Source organism: Notechis scutatus, chromosome 2 (assembly GCF_049901735.1).
Source record: "Notechis scutatus isolate UNSWTSFEM ecotype Mainland chromosome 2, rNotScu1.2, whole genome shotgun sequence".
In the NCBI taxonomy this organism is placed as follows: Eukaryota; Metazoa; Chordata; class Lepidosauria; order Squamata; family Elapidae; genus Notechis; species Notechis scutatus.
This window is the reverse complement of record NC_142010.1, coordinates 84,427,151-84,442,880: the sequence shown is the minus strand read 5'-3', so window position 1 is coordinate 84,442,880 and position 15,730 is coordinate 84,427,151. Positions and strand designations below refer to the sequence as shown.

At 38.6% G+C, this 15,730-nt stretch overlaps 1 protein-coding gene across 1 annotated transcript in view; it reads right to left on the bottom strand.

Moving 5' to 3' along the window:
* Nucleotides 1–14,781, bottom strand: part of PDLIM4 (PDZ and LIM domain 4) — a 71,468-nt gene extending 56,687 nt beyond the window's left edge. The window contains exon 1 of the mRNA XM_026687544.2: nt 14,456–14,781. Within this exon, the coding sequence (XP_026543329.1) occupies nt 14,456–14,548 (93 nt within the window). The 5' untranslated portion in view covers nt 14,549–14,781. The remainder of the gene's footprint in view (nt 1–14,455) is intronic.
* Between the last annotated feature and the right edge of the window lie 949 nt (nt 14,782–15,730).

The window sequence follows — 15,730 nt, the reverse complement described above, 5'->3', positions numbered from 1 at the left end:
TGATTTTTTGAGCTGTGTTTTTCCCCCTCTGTACAGTTTTCCTGTCCTCAACTGTGGAGCCTGCATACCACACACCCAGACAATATGTCAGAGTGCTCTCCACAGAGGCTTTATAGAAAGCCAGCAACAGCTTCTTATCCAGATTGTTCTTCCTGAGAACCCGCAGGAAGTGCAGCCGCTGCTGAGCCTTCTTCACTTGGTGTTAGGGGACCAGGAGATATCAGCTGAAATATGGATGCCAAGGAATCTGATTGTAGGGACAGTTTCCACTTGTTCTCCTTTGATGATGAGTGGGGCATGGTCCTGTCCATGTTTCCTGAAGTCCATAATCAGTTCTTTGGTTTTATGGACATTCAGTGACAGATTGTTCTGTGAACACCAGATAGACAGGTTCTCTACTTCTGCCCTATATGCCGTCTCCAATTACTTTATCAGCAGAAGCCATTTGTGTATACATTTGTGTGTATTAGAAAACATATAATAGCTTCATGATTTCCATTATGGATCACATAACTGGCAGAGAATTAAAATGAAGCAGGTGCAAACAATCTGAGCTGCTGCCCAGCTGCCGTCTCTCCCAGAAGGACGCACTGAACGAATTTTTTCCCCTTGGCAGTCCCCAAACAGATTTGGCCCATTTTTTTAATGATCTTATCTCTGCTGATTTCAACTGCACCTCCCTCCCCTACACCAAATCTGGTCCCATTTCTGTTTGTTTCTCAGAATTAATCCCATGGATGGACAGATAGAAATAATGTATTCCAAAAGTTTCATTGGCTGGGTCTCTCAGTGCATAGTTGCATATTTCTACTCTCTCCTTCTCCTTCTACCACATATCTGCATTTGTGCATATCCTCTGCAAAGTCTAATCAGTGCAACTGCATATCTGTGTATCTGCTCTGTCTTGTGGTTTTACTTGCCCATAGTTTTCCTATGTGTGCACTGAGAAGAATGGAGCAGATTCTTCCCTCTGAGTCACATGACTTTCAAACCCATTTACCAGCAATGGCCATAGAAGACAGACATATTTTCTTCTGTAGTGAGTTTAAGGACATTCATATAAAACTGCAGGAAATACGACTTCAGCAACAGAGTGGTCAATGTCTGGAATACTCTACCTGACTCTGTGGTTTCTTCCCCAAACCCCAAAAACTTTAACCTTAGACTGTCCACCCCTTTCCTAAGAGGTCTGTAGGGGGCGTGCATAAGCGCACCACTGTGCCTACCATCCCTGTCCTATTGATTCTTTTTATTTTTCTTATATGTATCCATTTCATGTATTCATAACTATGTTTATACTTATACCTGTTATCTTATAATCACTTGACAAATAAAATAAATAAATAAAATAAATAAAAATCTGACTTTAGTCTCTCAGGTGCCTCACTGCTGCCACTAGAAATTGGGAAAAGCTGGTGGGGCAAAGCAAGTTTGGGGTTTAATCACCAGTTTTATGTGGGTGATCCAACCAGGAAACAGCAGGACTTATGAGTTCAGAGCAATCTGCTCAGCTGCTTCTCCCTAAAAGATGCAGGAGAAAAAAAATTTCCAATTTAGGTCAAGATCTAACTCACTTTAGGCTTTTGTCATTTTTTGCCAGCTACTTGCCTATTCTTCTGCACTAAATTCAGTCCCACTCTGTTCAGTTTTGAGAGAATTATTCTGATGAAGGATAGACAGGCCCTTTTACATTCTGTTGTGTAAGAATAAGAATAGGACAGCAAAACTAATCCCATTTTTCAACAAAAGAAAGAAACTCATCTTTAGTAAATCAGAATTGGTTTAGAAAAAATGTAAATGATTGTCTATTTAAATGACAGCTTTTGCTTGAATGGAGAAATGAAAACAACAGTAAATACTGTACTTCCCAAAAATTGCCTTGGTTCCATTAAGGAAAAGTGAAAGTTGAAGTGTTTTTTTTTTAAAAAAAAAAACATTTTAATTGTTTTGCTTCTTCTGTCTTTGAAATTTAACACCCATTACTTCTTTTTCCAGTCAGGAACCTTAGAAAATAGAACAATTGTCTTTCAGCAGGCTGCCTTCAGTTGCTGATATGTAGATTTCTGAAAACTGTCCTCTGGAAACTGACACATTTCCTTTGTATTCATAGTAAAAAACCATCCACTTGACAGAGCGCAAGAGCTTGCAACTAAATAGTATGGTCCTAGTTATGAATATTGCTGCTAGCCAAAAGGAATTGAATTATCTCATTAGCGAAGAGAGAAAAGAAAACAAAATAGGACTTGGCATATTTATTCCTGTCATCCCCTGATGACAAACTTATTCCTCCTCCAGAAACCCACTTGGCTTCTGGGTTGGGGAAGGGATAAGAGAAGCCAACACAGAAGCTAAGCAAACCACGTAAACTGGGCACTACTGATGTTCCCTCTTCTGTGGTGGTTACAGCAAATGTTAACTCTTTCAGTGAGTGAGTTCATTTGCAATTCTAAGAAACTTTTGCTTCTGGAGAATATCAATTTCCCAGAAAGTAAAATTGTACTTTAGAAAAATCAGTTATTTGTCCTTGCCATTCAGTATGTGGCAGAGACCCCAAACCCAAAATTCCTTTAGAAAGCATTTTGGGAGATAAGATTGGGATTGGGTCCAGCACCAAATTCACAGAAGGCAATCCAAACATGTTCAAAGATAATTTGACCAATAAAATGCTTCAATGTAGATGTAAAACAACAGTAGTAAATGTATTGTCCCAGTAAAGCACAAAGTGATAATTCCATAGAAGGCAAATCATATTATTCAGAGGAGACCACATAAATAAAATACCCTCTCATGTCATCCATCCACATTCAAAAGAGAAACAGGCAAATCACCCATACCCCCATGCAATATACACACTTAAAATCTGTGCTGCTCCCCTTAAGCATCAAAATATTCAGTATTTCTCCATTCTCAAGAAACAACTTTATTAAGCATGAATGATCACATTTATTTATTGTATTTGTATTCCCACTTTTATTATTTTTCTAAATAACAACCCTATGATATGGTTATGGCTCAGGCATGGATCAAACTGACTCTTGCTTTGTTGCACAAAATTTTCTGTACATTATCTGGTTATTGTTTTAAAAGTTATTTTCTAGGGTTGATAATCAACAACAGTTTAATTAGAGTAACCAATATTATTAAAGAGTGTACTTTTAACGGCTTTCATTTTAGAAATATTAAATTATTGTAATCAACTTGAAAAATAGGTTTTCTTAAGTATACATAGTTTTTTTTATTTCAAGTTTGCTCCTCTTATGTTTGTATATCTGTATTTCCACAGTAGCTAGGTACACCTGCATCAGGAAAACAATCGTTTTAATTTTGTTTCAAAAATGCTGATGTCATTACATCAACATTGCAAAATGGTGTAAATTCTCCCAAGTAGTTTGAATGTTTTTGTTTCATCCAGCTTGGCAAAGTAAGTGTTTAGGGTGTGGGAGATTTATTTTGTTAAGCTTCCACCAAGGTCAGACTTGGAATGAAAAGATTATAAATAATTTCTGCTGCCTGATTTCTACTTCTGGATTGCTGGTGCAATAAACTAATTGAAGTAATTAATAAGAGGCATAACATTAAAATGGCTCTAATTATCAGTGTGCCAAAACATAATAAAGTGAATAAACAAATAATATTTTACAATTATGTCCAAAATGAAATAAATTTAAAACAATCTTTTCTCCCTTGAATACCACCAGCCCACTGTGAGGTTATTCAAGTAACTTGGGTTTTCTACAGCAAATTCACAGTGTGCTAATTGGGAGATGGTTTAGCTAGGGAAGTAATATTCAGTAATACATCTGTGGTATCTTAGATTGAAAGATTGAAAGGTTCCCCCACTGCGCCACATTATGAAACTGCAAACAAGATTCAGTCACAAGATTCTGGTTGTATGATAAAGCTAAACCAGGGGTGGGATTCTACCGGTTCGGACCAGTTCGCGTGAACCGGATGTTAAAGTTGCCTCTGCTTCACCGAACCTGTATTTGAACCGACTGGCTGGCCCCACCCACCCCACCCCTCCCAGGAGTCTCCACATGGGCCATTTTTGATGCAGGTAAGTACAGGGTCCGTGTGGAGGATCTGAGAGGGAGAAAAATGGGCCTTCCAGAAGTCCAGAAATGGGCCTATTTCCGGCTTCCAGAGGGCCTCCAGAGCCTGGAGAAGGCCATTTTCGCCCTCCCAGAGGCCCGAGGGAAGCCTCCAGACCCCTGGGAAGGTAAAAAATGGCCCTCCCAGAAGTTCTGGTAGGCCACGCCCACCATGGTCATGCCCACCCAGCAACTGAGCAGCGAACCGGTTGCTGAGATTTTTGAATCCCACCACTGAGCTAAACTATATTTTAGCCATAGAAGAGCAAATCTAAGAGCCCTCCCTAATATTTCTTAACACAGGCAAAGAAAGGAACTGGAAAAATTAAGTTTTATTTTCAATATTTTGTCATTCTATCTACATTAAAACAAAACGTTCGTAACATTATCTTCAGCTATTGAAACTTCCATAAATGTTATGGTATCTTTCTGGGCCAGCTTTCTTCATGGCAAGTTTTAGATGGTTTTTGGTGGAGCTTAGCATTCTCTCCTCTCCCCCATATGAACCCACTGGAAGAAGTCATTGATTGGGGTTCTGAGTATCATTAGCAGGCTGATGATTTACAGTGGTATCCCTCAATCATTGGCTAACCAAGTAGTGCAATTAATATTTTGTCCGAGTGTCTGGAAACTCTTGGGAGATCTGGACAGGGAGGAACAGGCTTAGATTTGATCTTGTAAGACCAAGTGGCCAAGAGTGTTATGTCCTCCTGGAACTGAGGATCTCCCATTTTTGTACTACCCCACTTGGCAATCTCAAAGATGGCAGCTATGGTCAAGAAAGCCTTTGCACAGGTGTAGCACTATGCCAGTTGTGCTTAGAGACTGCCTCATAATCGCACATGTTCTGATCACTTTTTAGGTGGCCATGGCACAAGGTCAAGATATTTGAAGGATTGCACTTCTTCCATGGTGTTATCAATCTTTTGATAGATTTGACTTATTTCAGATCCTACTGATTAATAAACAATGTTATCTAGCAGGACCCAGGAAGTGGGCCTTCTCTGTTACTGCCTTTAGAATAGCCTTTCCTGGAGATTCATAGGGTTCCTACCCTTCCTGCCTTCAAGTGTTCTTTGAAATTCTAGTTTTTCCTTCAGGCCTTGGGCTAGGATAGTTCAATGGTCCCTTTAAACTGGAGGGTGTGTCGAAGGGTAGTTTTGTTTCCTAGGATGGTTGCTTTATGGCTATTGCTATTATTAATGGAATTAAACCTTTAACTTTGTGAGACTGTCTGGAGTTAGGCAGGGTGCTAGTTAGTTAGCTGGCTAGATAGATAGATAGATAGATAGATAGATAGATAGATAGATAGATAGATAGAATAGAGGTAGATAGCGAAATAGCAAGATAGATGGATGGATAGATAGATAGCTTCCAGGCTTATTTAATAAAATATAATATTCCGGTTTGGGTAAAATTTATGATTAACTGAAAAAGATGTGGTCATTTCCAACTTTCTTCTCATATACTGACCGCAGAAAAAAAGATGAAGCACACTAAATTTAGTGCACATGCTTTTTACAGGAGCACCTCATACAATTAATTTTCTACAATTTTATCACTAAAAAAATAAAATTCACTCACATTTCTACCTATCACAATAACATATAGCATTCAATTGGTCAATCACTTAATTCTTTCATAGTATGTGATCCCTTTTCCTATTGTTATTTGGTGACTGCTACCTCCGAAATGCAATTAATGATATAGTATCTCATCTTACAACTGTGCATTAGGTTTATAAAATAATTTTTCTTTAGTATTTGGTCAATTGGGTCAATTGGGTCAATTTATGCATTTTTTTAATGAAATCACTTGAATCGTTTTCTAAATGAAACTAATAAGAGCAATTACAAAAATCAAACTGTGATGTGAATCATAGCAAAATACTTCTATCTTCTACACTTCTTTAATGAAATGATTACTGATAACTCTCTAAAATCTCAGCCACAGAGACAAACTTTGAGGGACTACAATCTTAAATATTTCGAAAAACCCATTAAAACATACAAGACTAATATTTTGCAAGCTGTACAACTTGACAGAAATATATATACAAAATGTTTGAATAAACCTGAATAAGACCGAGCTGCATCTCCTTCCTAAGAGATTACAGTTGTAATGCGGGATTTAATGGATCATTTCTAAAGGTGGGGCACATACTTCACAGATGTTTGCACTGTGAATAATAACTCAGATAGCTATTCCAGACAAAAGTTGTCATCTTTATTTAACTACATGTAGACTACACAGATACTGACTCCTTGACACCAGGACTAATATACAATTTCTAATGATTTTAAGATTTTTATTTATTTTTATTTTTATTTTATTTGGTTTGTCAATTGCTTACAAGATAATAGGTATAAGTAAAAACATAGTTATGAATACATGGATACATATAAGAAAAATAAAAGAAACACTAGGACAGGGACGGTAAGCATGTTGGTGTGCTTATCCAAGAGTTATTAAAAATACCTAAGTGAAGGGGAGGAACCCTGCCATTTATGACAATATGTCTGCAGGCTGTGCAAATAGTAACATACACAGAGGCCTCTGTTGTGTAGATATTTCAGTTCCATACTTGAACACAACTGGTTTAATTGGCATCTCAGCCACAATTTATTGGAGTGAAATTGGTCTCTGCTATCTGCATTGTGAATACCTCTCCTTTTAATTACGTCTGAATACTATAAAGTAGAGACTGCAGGTTTTGGTCTTTGCTAAACAAGGAGTTGGAAGGCATTCTAAGGAAATGAAAAGGCTGGAATTGTTGCATACCAGAACTCAATATTAGAGAGAATTACATACAGCAGCAAATAAATGTATCTTTTTCACAGAGGCGAAAAAAAATAAATAGCACATTAGGGCAGTAAAAAAAATACTGCAGGCACCAGATTAGTTTTTAATCTCTCAGCTTTTCTTTGTTATTGTGGCAATAATGGGAATCTTATCAAATTAAATTTGTCATAAATTAGCCTAATATTACAACTATTTCATACAAAAATATATAAATCAGTCTTTTTCAAACTTGGCAATTCTAGGATGTATAGAGTTCAACTCCTAGAATTCCCCCAGAGTCCACACATCTGAAACCTGCCAAATTTGAAAAATATCCATATAAATGGATAACCTTAAAACAAACCTTGTTATTACACCATGACTACTCTAAAGAAAGCAACAAATGTAGAAAGAAGCAGGAACAATAGAATAGAAAAGAAAAGAATAGAATACTTTATTGGCCAAGTGTGATTGGACACACAAGAAATTTGTCTTGGTGTAAATACTCTCAGTATACATAAAGAAAAGGTACATTCGTTAAGAATCAAGAATCATAACGTACAGCACTTAATGATAGTCATAGGGTACAATCAACAATCAAATCACACTAGGAACAAGGAAGCTATGAAGGAAATCTAGCATAAAAGTTACCATAACAAAAATATGGCTTAGTGCAGTGGTAGTCAACCTGGTCCCTACTGCCCATTAGTGGGTGTTCCAGCTTTCATGGTGGGCGGTAGGGGTTTGGTCCCCTACTTTATAAATCACCATTACTGTGGAACCGGTGGGTGGTTAGAGAAAATTTTACTACTAACAGAGATACAAAAGTGGGCGGTAGGTAAAAAAAGGTTGACTACCCCTGGCTTAGTGTGAAATCTTCTTTTAGGTTCTAGACTGGCTGCTCACTTCCTCTTCAAGTGCTTTAAGGGGAAACTGTACTCAATTTATCAATGAAGGAAAATGCATAGGGTCTAATTTTTCTATAGTTTGCCATGACATTATTCTCATTCCTAGCAGGTTTTGAGGTTTGTAATTTTGTTGCCTTTTGCAGAACAATGTGATTACCAAGTCTCAAGGAAAACTCAAAGAAACATGCATGAATTCTTCTCTAACACTTCATGACAGTGTAAAAACTCATTTAGTTAGTATGTTAGTGCAATTACCTAATCAACCTCCCAAAATAATGTATAAATAAAAAGTAGCTGAAATTTAAACATATACTTTTTCTCAGTTTTATGAGGGAGGTCCATAATAAATACATATATACAAAGATGGCTATATTGGTGAAAAGAAAGCCAAATAACTTACTTGCCTATGCAAGAATAGTGCATATATAACAGATAGAGAAAATGCAAGTATTTACAAGTATATAATTCAGAAGATTTTATTTTCATAAAATTTTTATTTTGTTACAAATGAGTAGGAAAATGATCCAATGCAAGTTTAAAAAGTGCAAGATTAAAAAGTGACCAAAAGAAAAATGGATTTGCTCACCTATGGTTATTTCTGAATAAGCCTCATTAAACACTTTCTTAATTTGATTAAAACCCAACATAAGTTCTTAAGTGAAGTTTCCATGGAAGAGTTTAGGATACTATGTCTGGATTGCAGAAATGCAGATGATAACTACATGATACCAGGGATAAAAAAAAACACGTAAATTTCTGCTTCTATATAGTTGTCATCTGGATTTTTGGTATTCAAATCTAGTAGCCTTAAATGAGATAGATTCCATAACGAATGGTAGAGAACAAAAGAAAGGCAGTAGATTTTCTAAAACAAAGTATGTTGAAGTAATTTATAATTTTACTTCTTCCTCATCTGTACACTGCCATATATTTATCTGCTACAATAATTTCCGCTATTAAAATCCCAGTTTAAAACAATGAATATTTAAGAGAGAAAGCCTATCTAAATTAAAAATACATACAATAGCCTTTGCAAATAAAAATCCAAGTTAATTACTTGTTATAATTGTTCTGAAAATTTTCCTTCTTCCCCCTTTATCTCTTGCTGAGGGAATTCTACTAACAGTCATTTACAGAAATCACTTTGCAGGTTGTAGATGGGAAAACACCCTTAACTGTTTTCTCTGTGCAATGGCTTGACAACCAATCACAAGTAATATAAACAAAGCATTTATCTTCAAGGAGAAAAACAGTTCTTTTCATACCTAAGATACTGAAAGATCCAAAGTTCATATAGTTTTGCTACATTAAGCATATTAAGAAAGTGCAATACTCTAAATTTCTAGAGTAGACCGGAATATCCATAGTATATGGCTTTGATAGATTATATTCACCTTTTAAGCAAGCACTTTTCCTTCTCAAGTAATATAATAATGGATATGTCTAACATAGACATTTTTTCAGGGCAGCCTAGTTGGATAATAGGTTCTTACAGTATTATTTTTTGCATTTAAGATAAAATATTCTCAGATACTATGGGACCTTATTACAGTACTTGCCATTCTTACATCTTTAATTACTTTCATTTCATCATACGCAGTAAAATTATATTATTAATATAATTATCTTTTAGATTCATATTCATTTCATTGCCAAATAAGTAGACTTGTGGGCAAAATAGTGTATTGGAAATAGTTTTCTGAGCTGGAAACTCATCAAGCTGTCAACAATCTCGTTCATCTTTGGATCTACAAATGGTACCTGGGCAACCTTCTCCCCCAACCATTCTAGCAGAATATCCCCCACACACACTGATTCATTCATTCAGCACTCAACAATTTTCTCTAAACTGATATCTGGTTCTTCATTATCACTAACTACTCCAGCAGACTTTGCAATCATCTCCAACTTTGCTATCTGTTCAAACAAAAACGGAGCTTGTTCATTGGGATAGATAGACATGTGATGTTTATGGAACTGTATTTATGGAGCAACTTATTCTGGCATTTTACAAAGTATTTTCTGAGGGAAAAAAGTAAAAGACTGTTTTTTTTATTACAAATTAAAATGATCCTTCAAAATAACTATTTTTCTTTCATCTCTAAGTAACATTAAGTTTGTATTAAAATATCTGTAGCATGTGACAATTGTGACATGCTCAGATCTGTCATGTTTTTTCTCTCTGCATCTGAATTTCAGTGGGTTGCTGAAAGTAAAATTCAGTCCCACACTGGAATGGACTTGCCCAGATTATCATAAGTCATTTGTTTTTAGTCTTTCCAAATGAATAAGAAATTGTATATATAGGTAGTCCTCGACTTGAGACCACAATTGAACTCAAAATTTATGTTGCTAAGTGAGAAATTTGTTAAGTGAGTTTTGCCCCATTATAGACTTTTCTTGTCACGTTTGCTAACTGAATCACTGCAGTTGTTAAATTAGTAACATGGTTGTTAAGTGAATTTGGTTTCCCCAAAGACTTTGCTTGTCAGAAGGTTATGAAAGGACACTGCAGCCATCATAAATGTGAATCAGTTTTCAAGCATCTGACTATAAATCGCATGACAATGGGGATGTTGCAATGGTCATAAGTGATCATCAAAAATGGTCATAAATCAATGTTTTCAGTGGCATTGTAACGTCAAATGGTCACTAAATGTACTGTTGAAAGTCAAGAACTACCTGTAGCAAATTCTCTTTATCATGAATGAATACACGCCATTAAATCACTTATGTGATCATCCTAATGACCACATAGTGCACACCTATTATCCAACTAGGCTGCCCAGAAAAATGGTATTTTAGGGCCTTCACCACCAGAGGCACCTGGGGTTCTGCTTAATGACTGCAATGGGAGAGCAGAATTTTTGGTCATTAAGCATGGCGATCACATGGATACCTCACTTAATGACTGCCATGACACATGACTATAATGGGCAGGTGCCATCACAGTCATAAGTCGATTATACCTGTATAATCAATTGCTACCAGTGGTGGGATTCAAAACTTTTTACTATTGGTTCTGTGGGTGTGGCTTGGTGGGTGTGGCCATGTGACTGGGTGGGTGTGGCTTTTTTGCTTTTTTTCAGCCACTCCCCCATCTGTTTTTTGGGTCTTCTGGGCCTCAGGCAAGCCTCCTGGGAGGTGTTTTTGCTCCCAGAAGGCTCCCCTGGGGCTCAGGAAGAAAAAAAATGGAGCCTGGAGGGGCGCGCAGCACACACTCCCTCGCTCCGTTTTGGAGCCTTCTGGGCCTCAGGGGAGCCTCCTGAGCGAAGCAGTAAGACAAGCTAGGGGAATCCCGATTGTCGGGAGGGGAAAAAAAGAAATACTTTAAGGGGCGAGCATCAGGCAGGTGGGGTGAGTGAGCATCAGGCAGGCGGGGCAAGCGAGCCAGCAGCGATTGGGTGACTGGGTCAGGGGCGTGGCCAGGCAGAACTTACTACCGGTTCGATGACCCATGCCAAATCCTTGCTACCGGTTTGTGTGAACCGGTCTGAACCGGCTGAATACCACCAGACTGCTACACAGATTTTTATTCTTTTTCCCTAAACGAAGAAGTTTGCCCTTGTCGTTATTAATTATTGTTCCATTACTTTCTGCCCGTTTCTCCAAATTATCAGGTTTGTTTGAAATGTCATTAATCTCTTCTAGGGTACTTTATACCATCTGCAGATTTAATAAACTTTTCTTTTACATTCTCAATCAAACAGCGGATCAGGCAAGTGGAGTATGCTGTGGGTCAACTCCAAATGAGTTCCAGCTGGTAAAACCCAGAGGCATGACTTTTCTGCTGTGGCCTCCCCTCTCTGGAACATCATTTCTCCTGAGTTGAGGTTCTTCAAGAAGGCTCTTGAAACATGTTTTTTTCATCAGCCTTGGGGATCCCAATGTTCAAGGCAGCTCTATGAGATTGTGATGTTTCCTCTCCTGGTTTCTTGGGTTTTACTTGTTTGTTTTATTTATTTTGCACGATTATTTTATGTTTATTTTATTTTGGTTTGTTTGTTTTAGATTCTTGTGGAGTTTTTAATTGTTGTGTTGTACTCAGCCCAGAGATATGTGTTTGTGGAAGGGTGGCTATATAAATATGGTAAGTAAATAAATAATAAAATATTGAAAAGTAGGTTACCTAAAATATTTTTATGGTACCACACTCACTATCTTTTTTCTAATTTGGCAAGGAGCATTGATGGCTTGCAATCTATGTATGATTTTCATACCATATTGTTAGGCAACCACTTGATTGCTGCACTATCCAGTATGTTTGATCTAAAAAAAATAAAAAAGCTAAAATTAATCTGCCACAATTTGTTCTCAACAAATCACTGCCGACTCCTGGTAATTACTGCATTGTTTTCAATGTGGGTTATACTGTAGATCCATCTCTTGATGATTGGTTCTAAATTGCTGATCTAACTCTTGATGAGTTCTAGAATCTTCCCAAGGATCAATGTCCAACTGGTTTGTAGTTTGCTATATCCTCTTTTGACCCTTTTTAACGTCATGTCTCCTCCAGTCGCTTGGCAGCATCCATTCTCCAAGAATCCTCAAATATAATAGATATAGGAGTTCAACCAGACCATCAGCTATTTCCTTTAATACAGTTCTCTAGGATACAATTACTCTAGTCCTAAAGTTAAACTCAAAGGTTTTTTTTTAATAATGTTGCTGTCAGTCTAAAATACAAACCTTCCCTTTCATACTGCTCTTCCTATGTAGAACTCATAGTTTTGTTGAAGACTTAACTAAAACAGGAGTTAAATATCTTTGTTACTTATTAGCATTTTTTCTTCTTCATTGGGCAGCTATTATAGTGATTGATTTTGAAGAATTGTTAAGGAACCCTGCTTTTTAAACATGTTTTTGCTAATTTCAGCTAATTCTGAATTTTGGTTTTCCAGTTATCAGCACTACAGTTCTGGGCCACCTGCTCTTCCTTTATGATCTGGTTCTTTCATTTTCTGTATTTGTCTGCCCCTTCCCTCCCAAATCTTCCTTTAACTTTTTTATGTAGTCACACTGGCTTATTTTGCTGTCCTCCATTTTTGCCTCTCTACATTGGAACAGTTTGTGACTGTAATTTTATTGTTTTCGTCCTGCTTTTGAGCTCTTTTGCTATTAGCTTCTCTTGCCAGATGTTCTTAGTGATCCAGATTTTTTTCAAATCCACTTTTTAAATCAAATATATGTGTGCTCAGTTCATTCTGCTCAGTTTTAGTTTTCCTTAAAATCAAGAACTCAAGACATGGTCACTTAATACCAGATCTATACTGTACTGGATAATACGCTGTATTCTGTTGCTATTTAGATAAAACCATGCACATTTAAAATTAAAATGACCAGATCATTATTTTTACTCATTTAACTTTCATCTTGAGAGAACAAGCTTTCACAAAAATCCTTCAGAAACAAAACGTCATGACCAGTACTTGTTCATTATGTACATTAGGCATCTTAATAATGAATACTAATTATTTTAATGGATAATTGTGCAATGTGATCCAGTTAGCTTTCTCAGCAGAAAATGCCACTGAATTTTGACACTGCCTATTAAACATGCTTAGGATTGTAAGCTGCCCAACATCTTTATTCAACTCGGACTGCTTTTGGGAAAACATAGTTTTAATAATCACACCTAGGATCTGCCTGTTAGAAATTAAAACAGGTTAGGAAATGATTTCATTATACATAGGACAATAATTTCTGTGACTAATAAGTCCAGGGGAAAATTTTCTGCCTTCCCAGATGTGACGACCCAAGGTGTGTGTGTGTGTGTGTGTGTGTGTGTGTGAAATAGGCAGCATAATTATTTGCTCTGCTTTAACATTTCCTCCAATCCACTTATTGATGGGTCCCTTTCCTGCAAACTTTTCATTTCCCTCTCTCGAATAAATTTGCCTGCACGTTCCTTTAAAAACATTTTTTTAAAAAAACGTGCGCTGCTAAACTCTAACCCCATCCTTTTCTAGTCACTCAGCAGCTCGCTTTCTCTTTTTAAAGTCTTCATTTCCAGCCTAGACTCGAGAGTGGGGGGAAGAAAAGAAGAAACTGCCCCAAAGTCCTTGCAGATCTGGGACGGCTCTTTTCAGCATCCAAACCAGAGGGAATCTGGCTAAAATCACACGCCAAGCATCTTTTTTCTCTCGCAGGGGCGTTTAACACCCCGGCGCCCTCCTGTTTCTCGTCCCGCTCGTTCGCCTTCAAAGCGACGAAAAGCCGCAACAGCGGGAGCGCCCAGCTGGCTGGGCAGCAGCAACAAGTGCCTCCCGCAGGGTCGACAAGAGCCCCGGGAAGGCCTTTGAAGGGCATCGCCGCTTTTCTTGTTTGGCGGGCTGGCTGGGGCTTTCCAGGTTGCCACGGGCTGGTGTTGCCTGGTGCTGGCTTGAGGATGCGGATCGACAAAGGTCGATGCGGGTCGACGAAGACCATCCCCGCCCCCTGATAACCTTTGAACGAAACCAGGCGGGTACAAACGTGCTTTCCTGGCATCTAGGCCCGCCAGCTTTCTTTCTCTCTCTCTCTCTCTCCCCCTCTACCAGTCTGCCCAAGACGGCGCAACGACGCGGGTGCCGAAAAGTGCCAATTCCCGCCTCGGTCGCCTGAGGCGCTTCTCCAACCTCCATCCATCCCCCGCCGGCGCGCAGGGGGAGAGACGCGGCTTTTCCTCACACTTACCCGGGAAATAGTCAGCGGAGTGCTAAAATCTTTCCCTCCGACCAGGCGGAACCCCCATGGCGAAGGACCGTTCAGAGCCACTGTTTGGGGCATGGCGGGGCTCTTCAAAGCCAGAAAGGAAAGCCGGACGAGGGAGCGCGCCTGGCCAGCCCGCTGAAAGCAACTCGCAAAGGGGCGCCTGCTCCGCCAACTTCTCGCCTCTCCTCTCTTCTCTTTGCCTCTGCTGCTTTCTAATCCACTTAAAGCGCCTGCTAATCTCTCCGGTTCGGCCTGACGTCTCTCGGCTTCCCCGTACAGGGGAGAGGGAGGAGGAGGAGGAGGAACAGGGGGCAGAGAAAGGGAGAGGCGGGGCCCTTCCACGCTCAGGGCGGGCGGGAATCCAAATTTCTCCTTTGCCCTTCTGCACAACGAGCCGTTGGGTAAGGATACTCCTTGGTTAGACTTGGGGAGGGATTTGTTTTTTTGGTTTTTTTTAGTTACAGAAACAACCTTTTCTTCCCTGCTGTTCTTTTATACCTGAGTCAATTGCTAACCAATGCTCAGATTATCAGGAGAGAGAGGGGGGAGGTAGAGGGGGGAAAGGGTGAGGGTGAGAGAGAGGGGGGGGAGGGAAGGAGAGAGGGGGGAGAGAGAGGAAGAGCTTAAACCTGAAGTTCATATGCTTTCCCCACTGAAGAGCAACTTTTCTAAGGAAAGCATACAAAACCAGAAACAACCAGGAAGAACACAGGTAGACCCTGCCTTTGTTTCCTCTCCAGGTCCAGCAATCTTGGCTTACATTTCTTTTCTCTGTACATGGTTATGCAAACAAGTTTCTGGTAGAGCCCCCTCTCCAAAAAGATGGATTGGTTTGATTTACACAATATTGTACAAATCGTTACAAGCGGTTGGAACTCTGAGAGGTTTACGGAAGAATGGAAAATAAAATGCCTCCCTCTTATTTTTTTTATACTCTTATCTAAAATTATTATCTATTTTTAGGAGACTTTAAAACTGAGCTGAAACTAAGGAAAAATTGGACCCAGCTCCCACCCCAATATTCTGAGTAGTGTTTTTTTAGAGGGGGAGATGGAATAAAAAATATCTGACTTCCATGTGTTGGAATTTATAGTTTCCTAGATCAGAAAGGGTCCCAAATAAGTGGACTTAGATGTTACGGATATAGCCTGGTACACTAAATAATATAAACTTTTCCTCACTTAAAAACTTGCTACAACAACATGTTTTTTATGCTTTGTCCCCATGATGTTGCTTTCATCTTATCTTCGGTCCTGA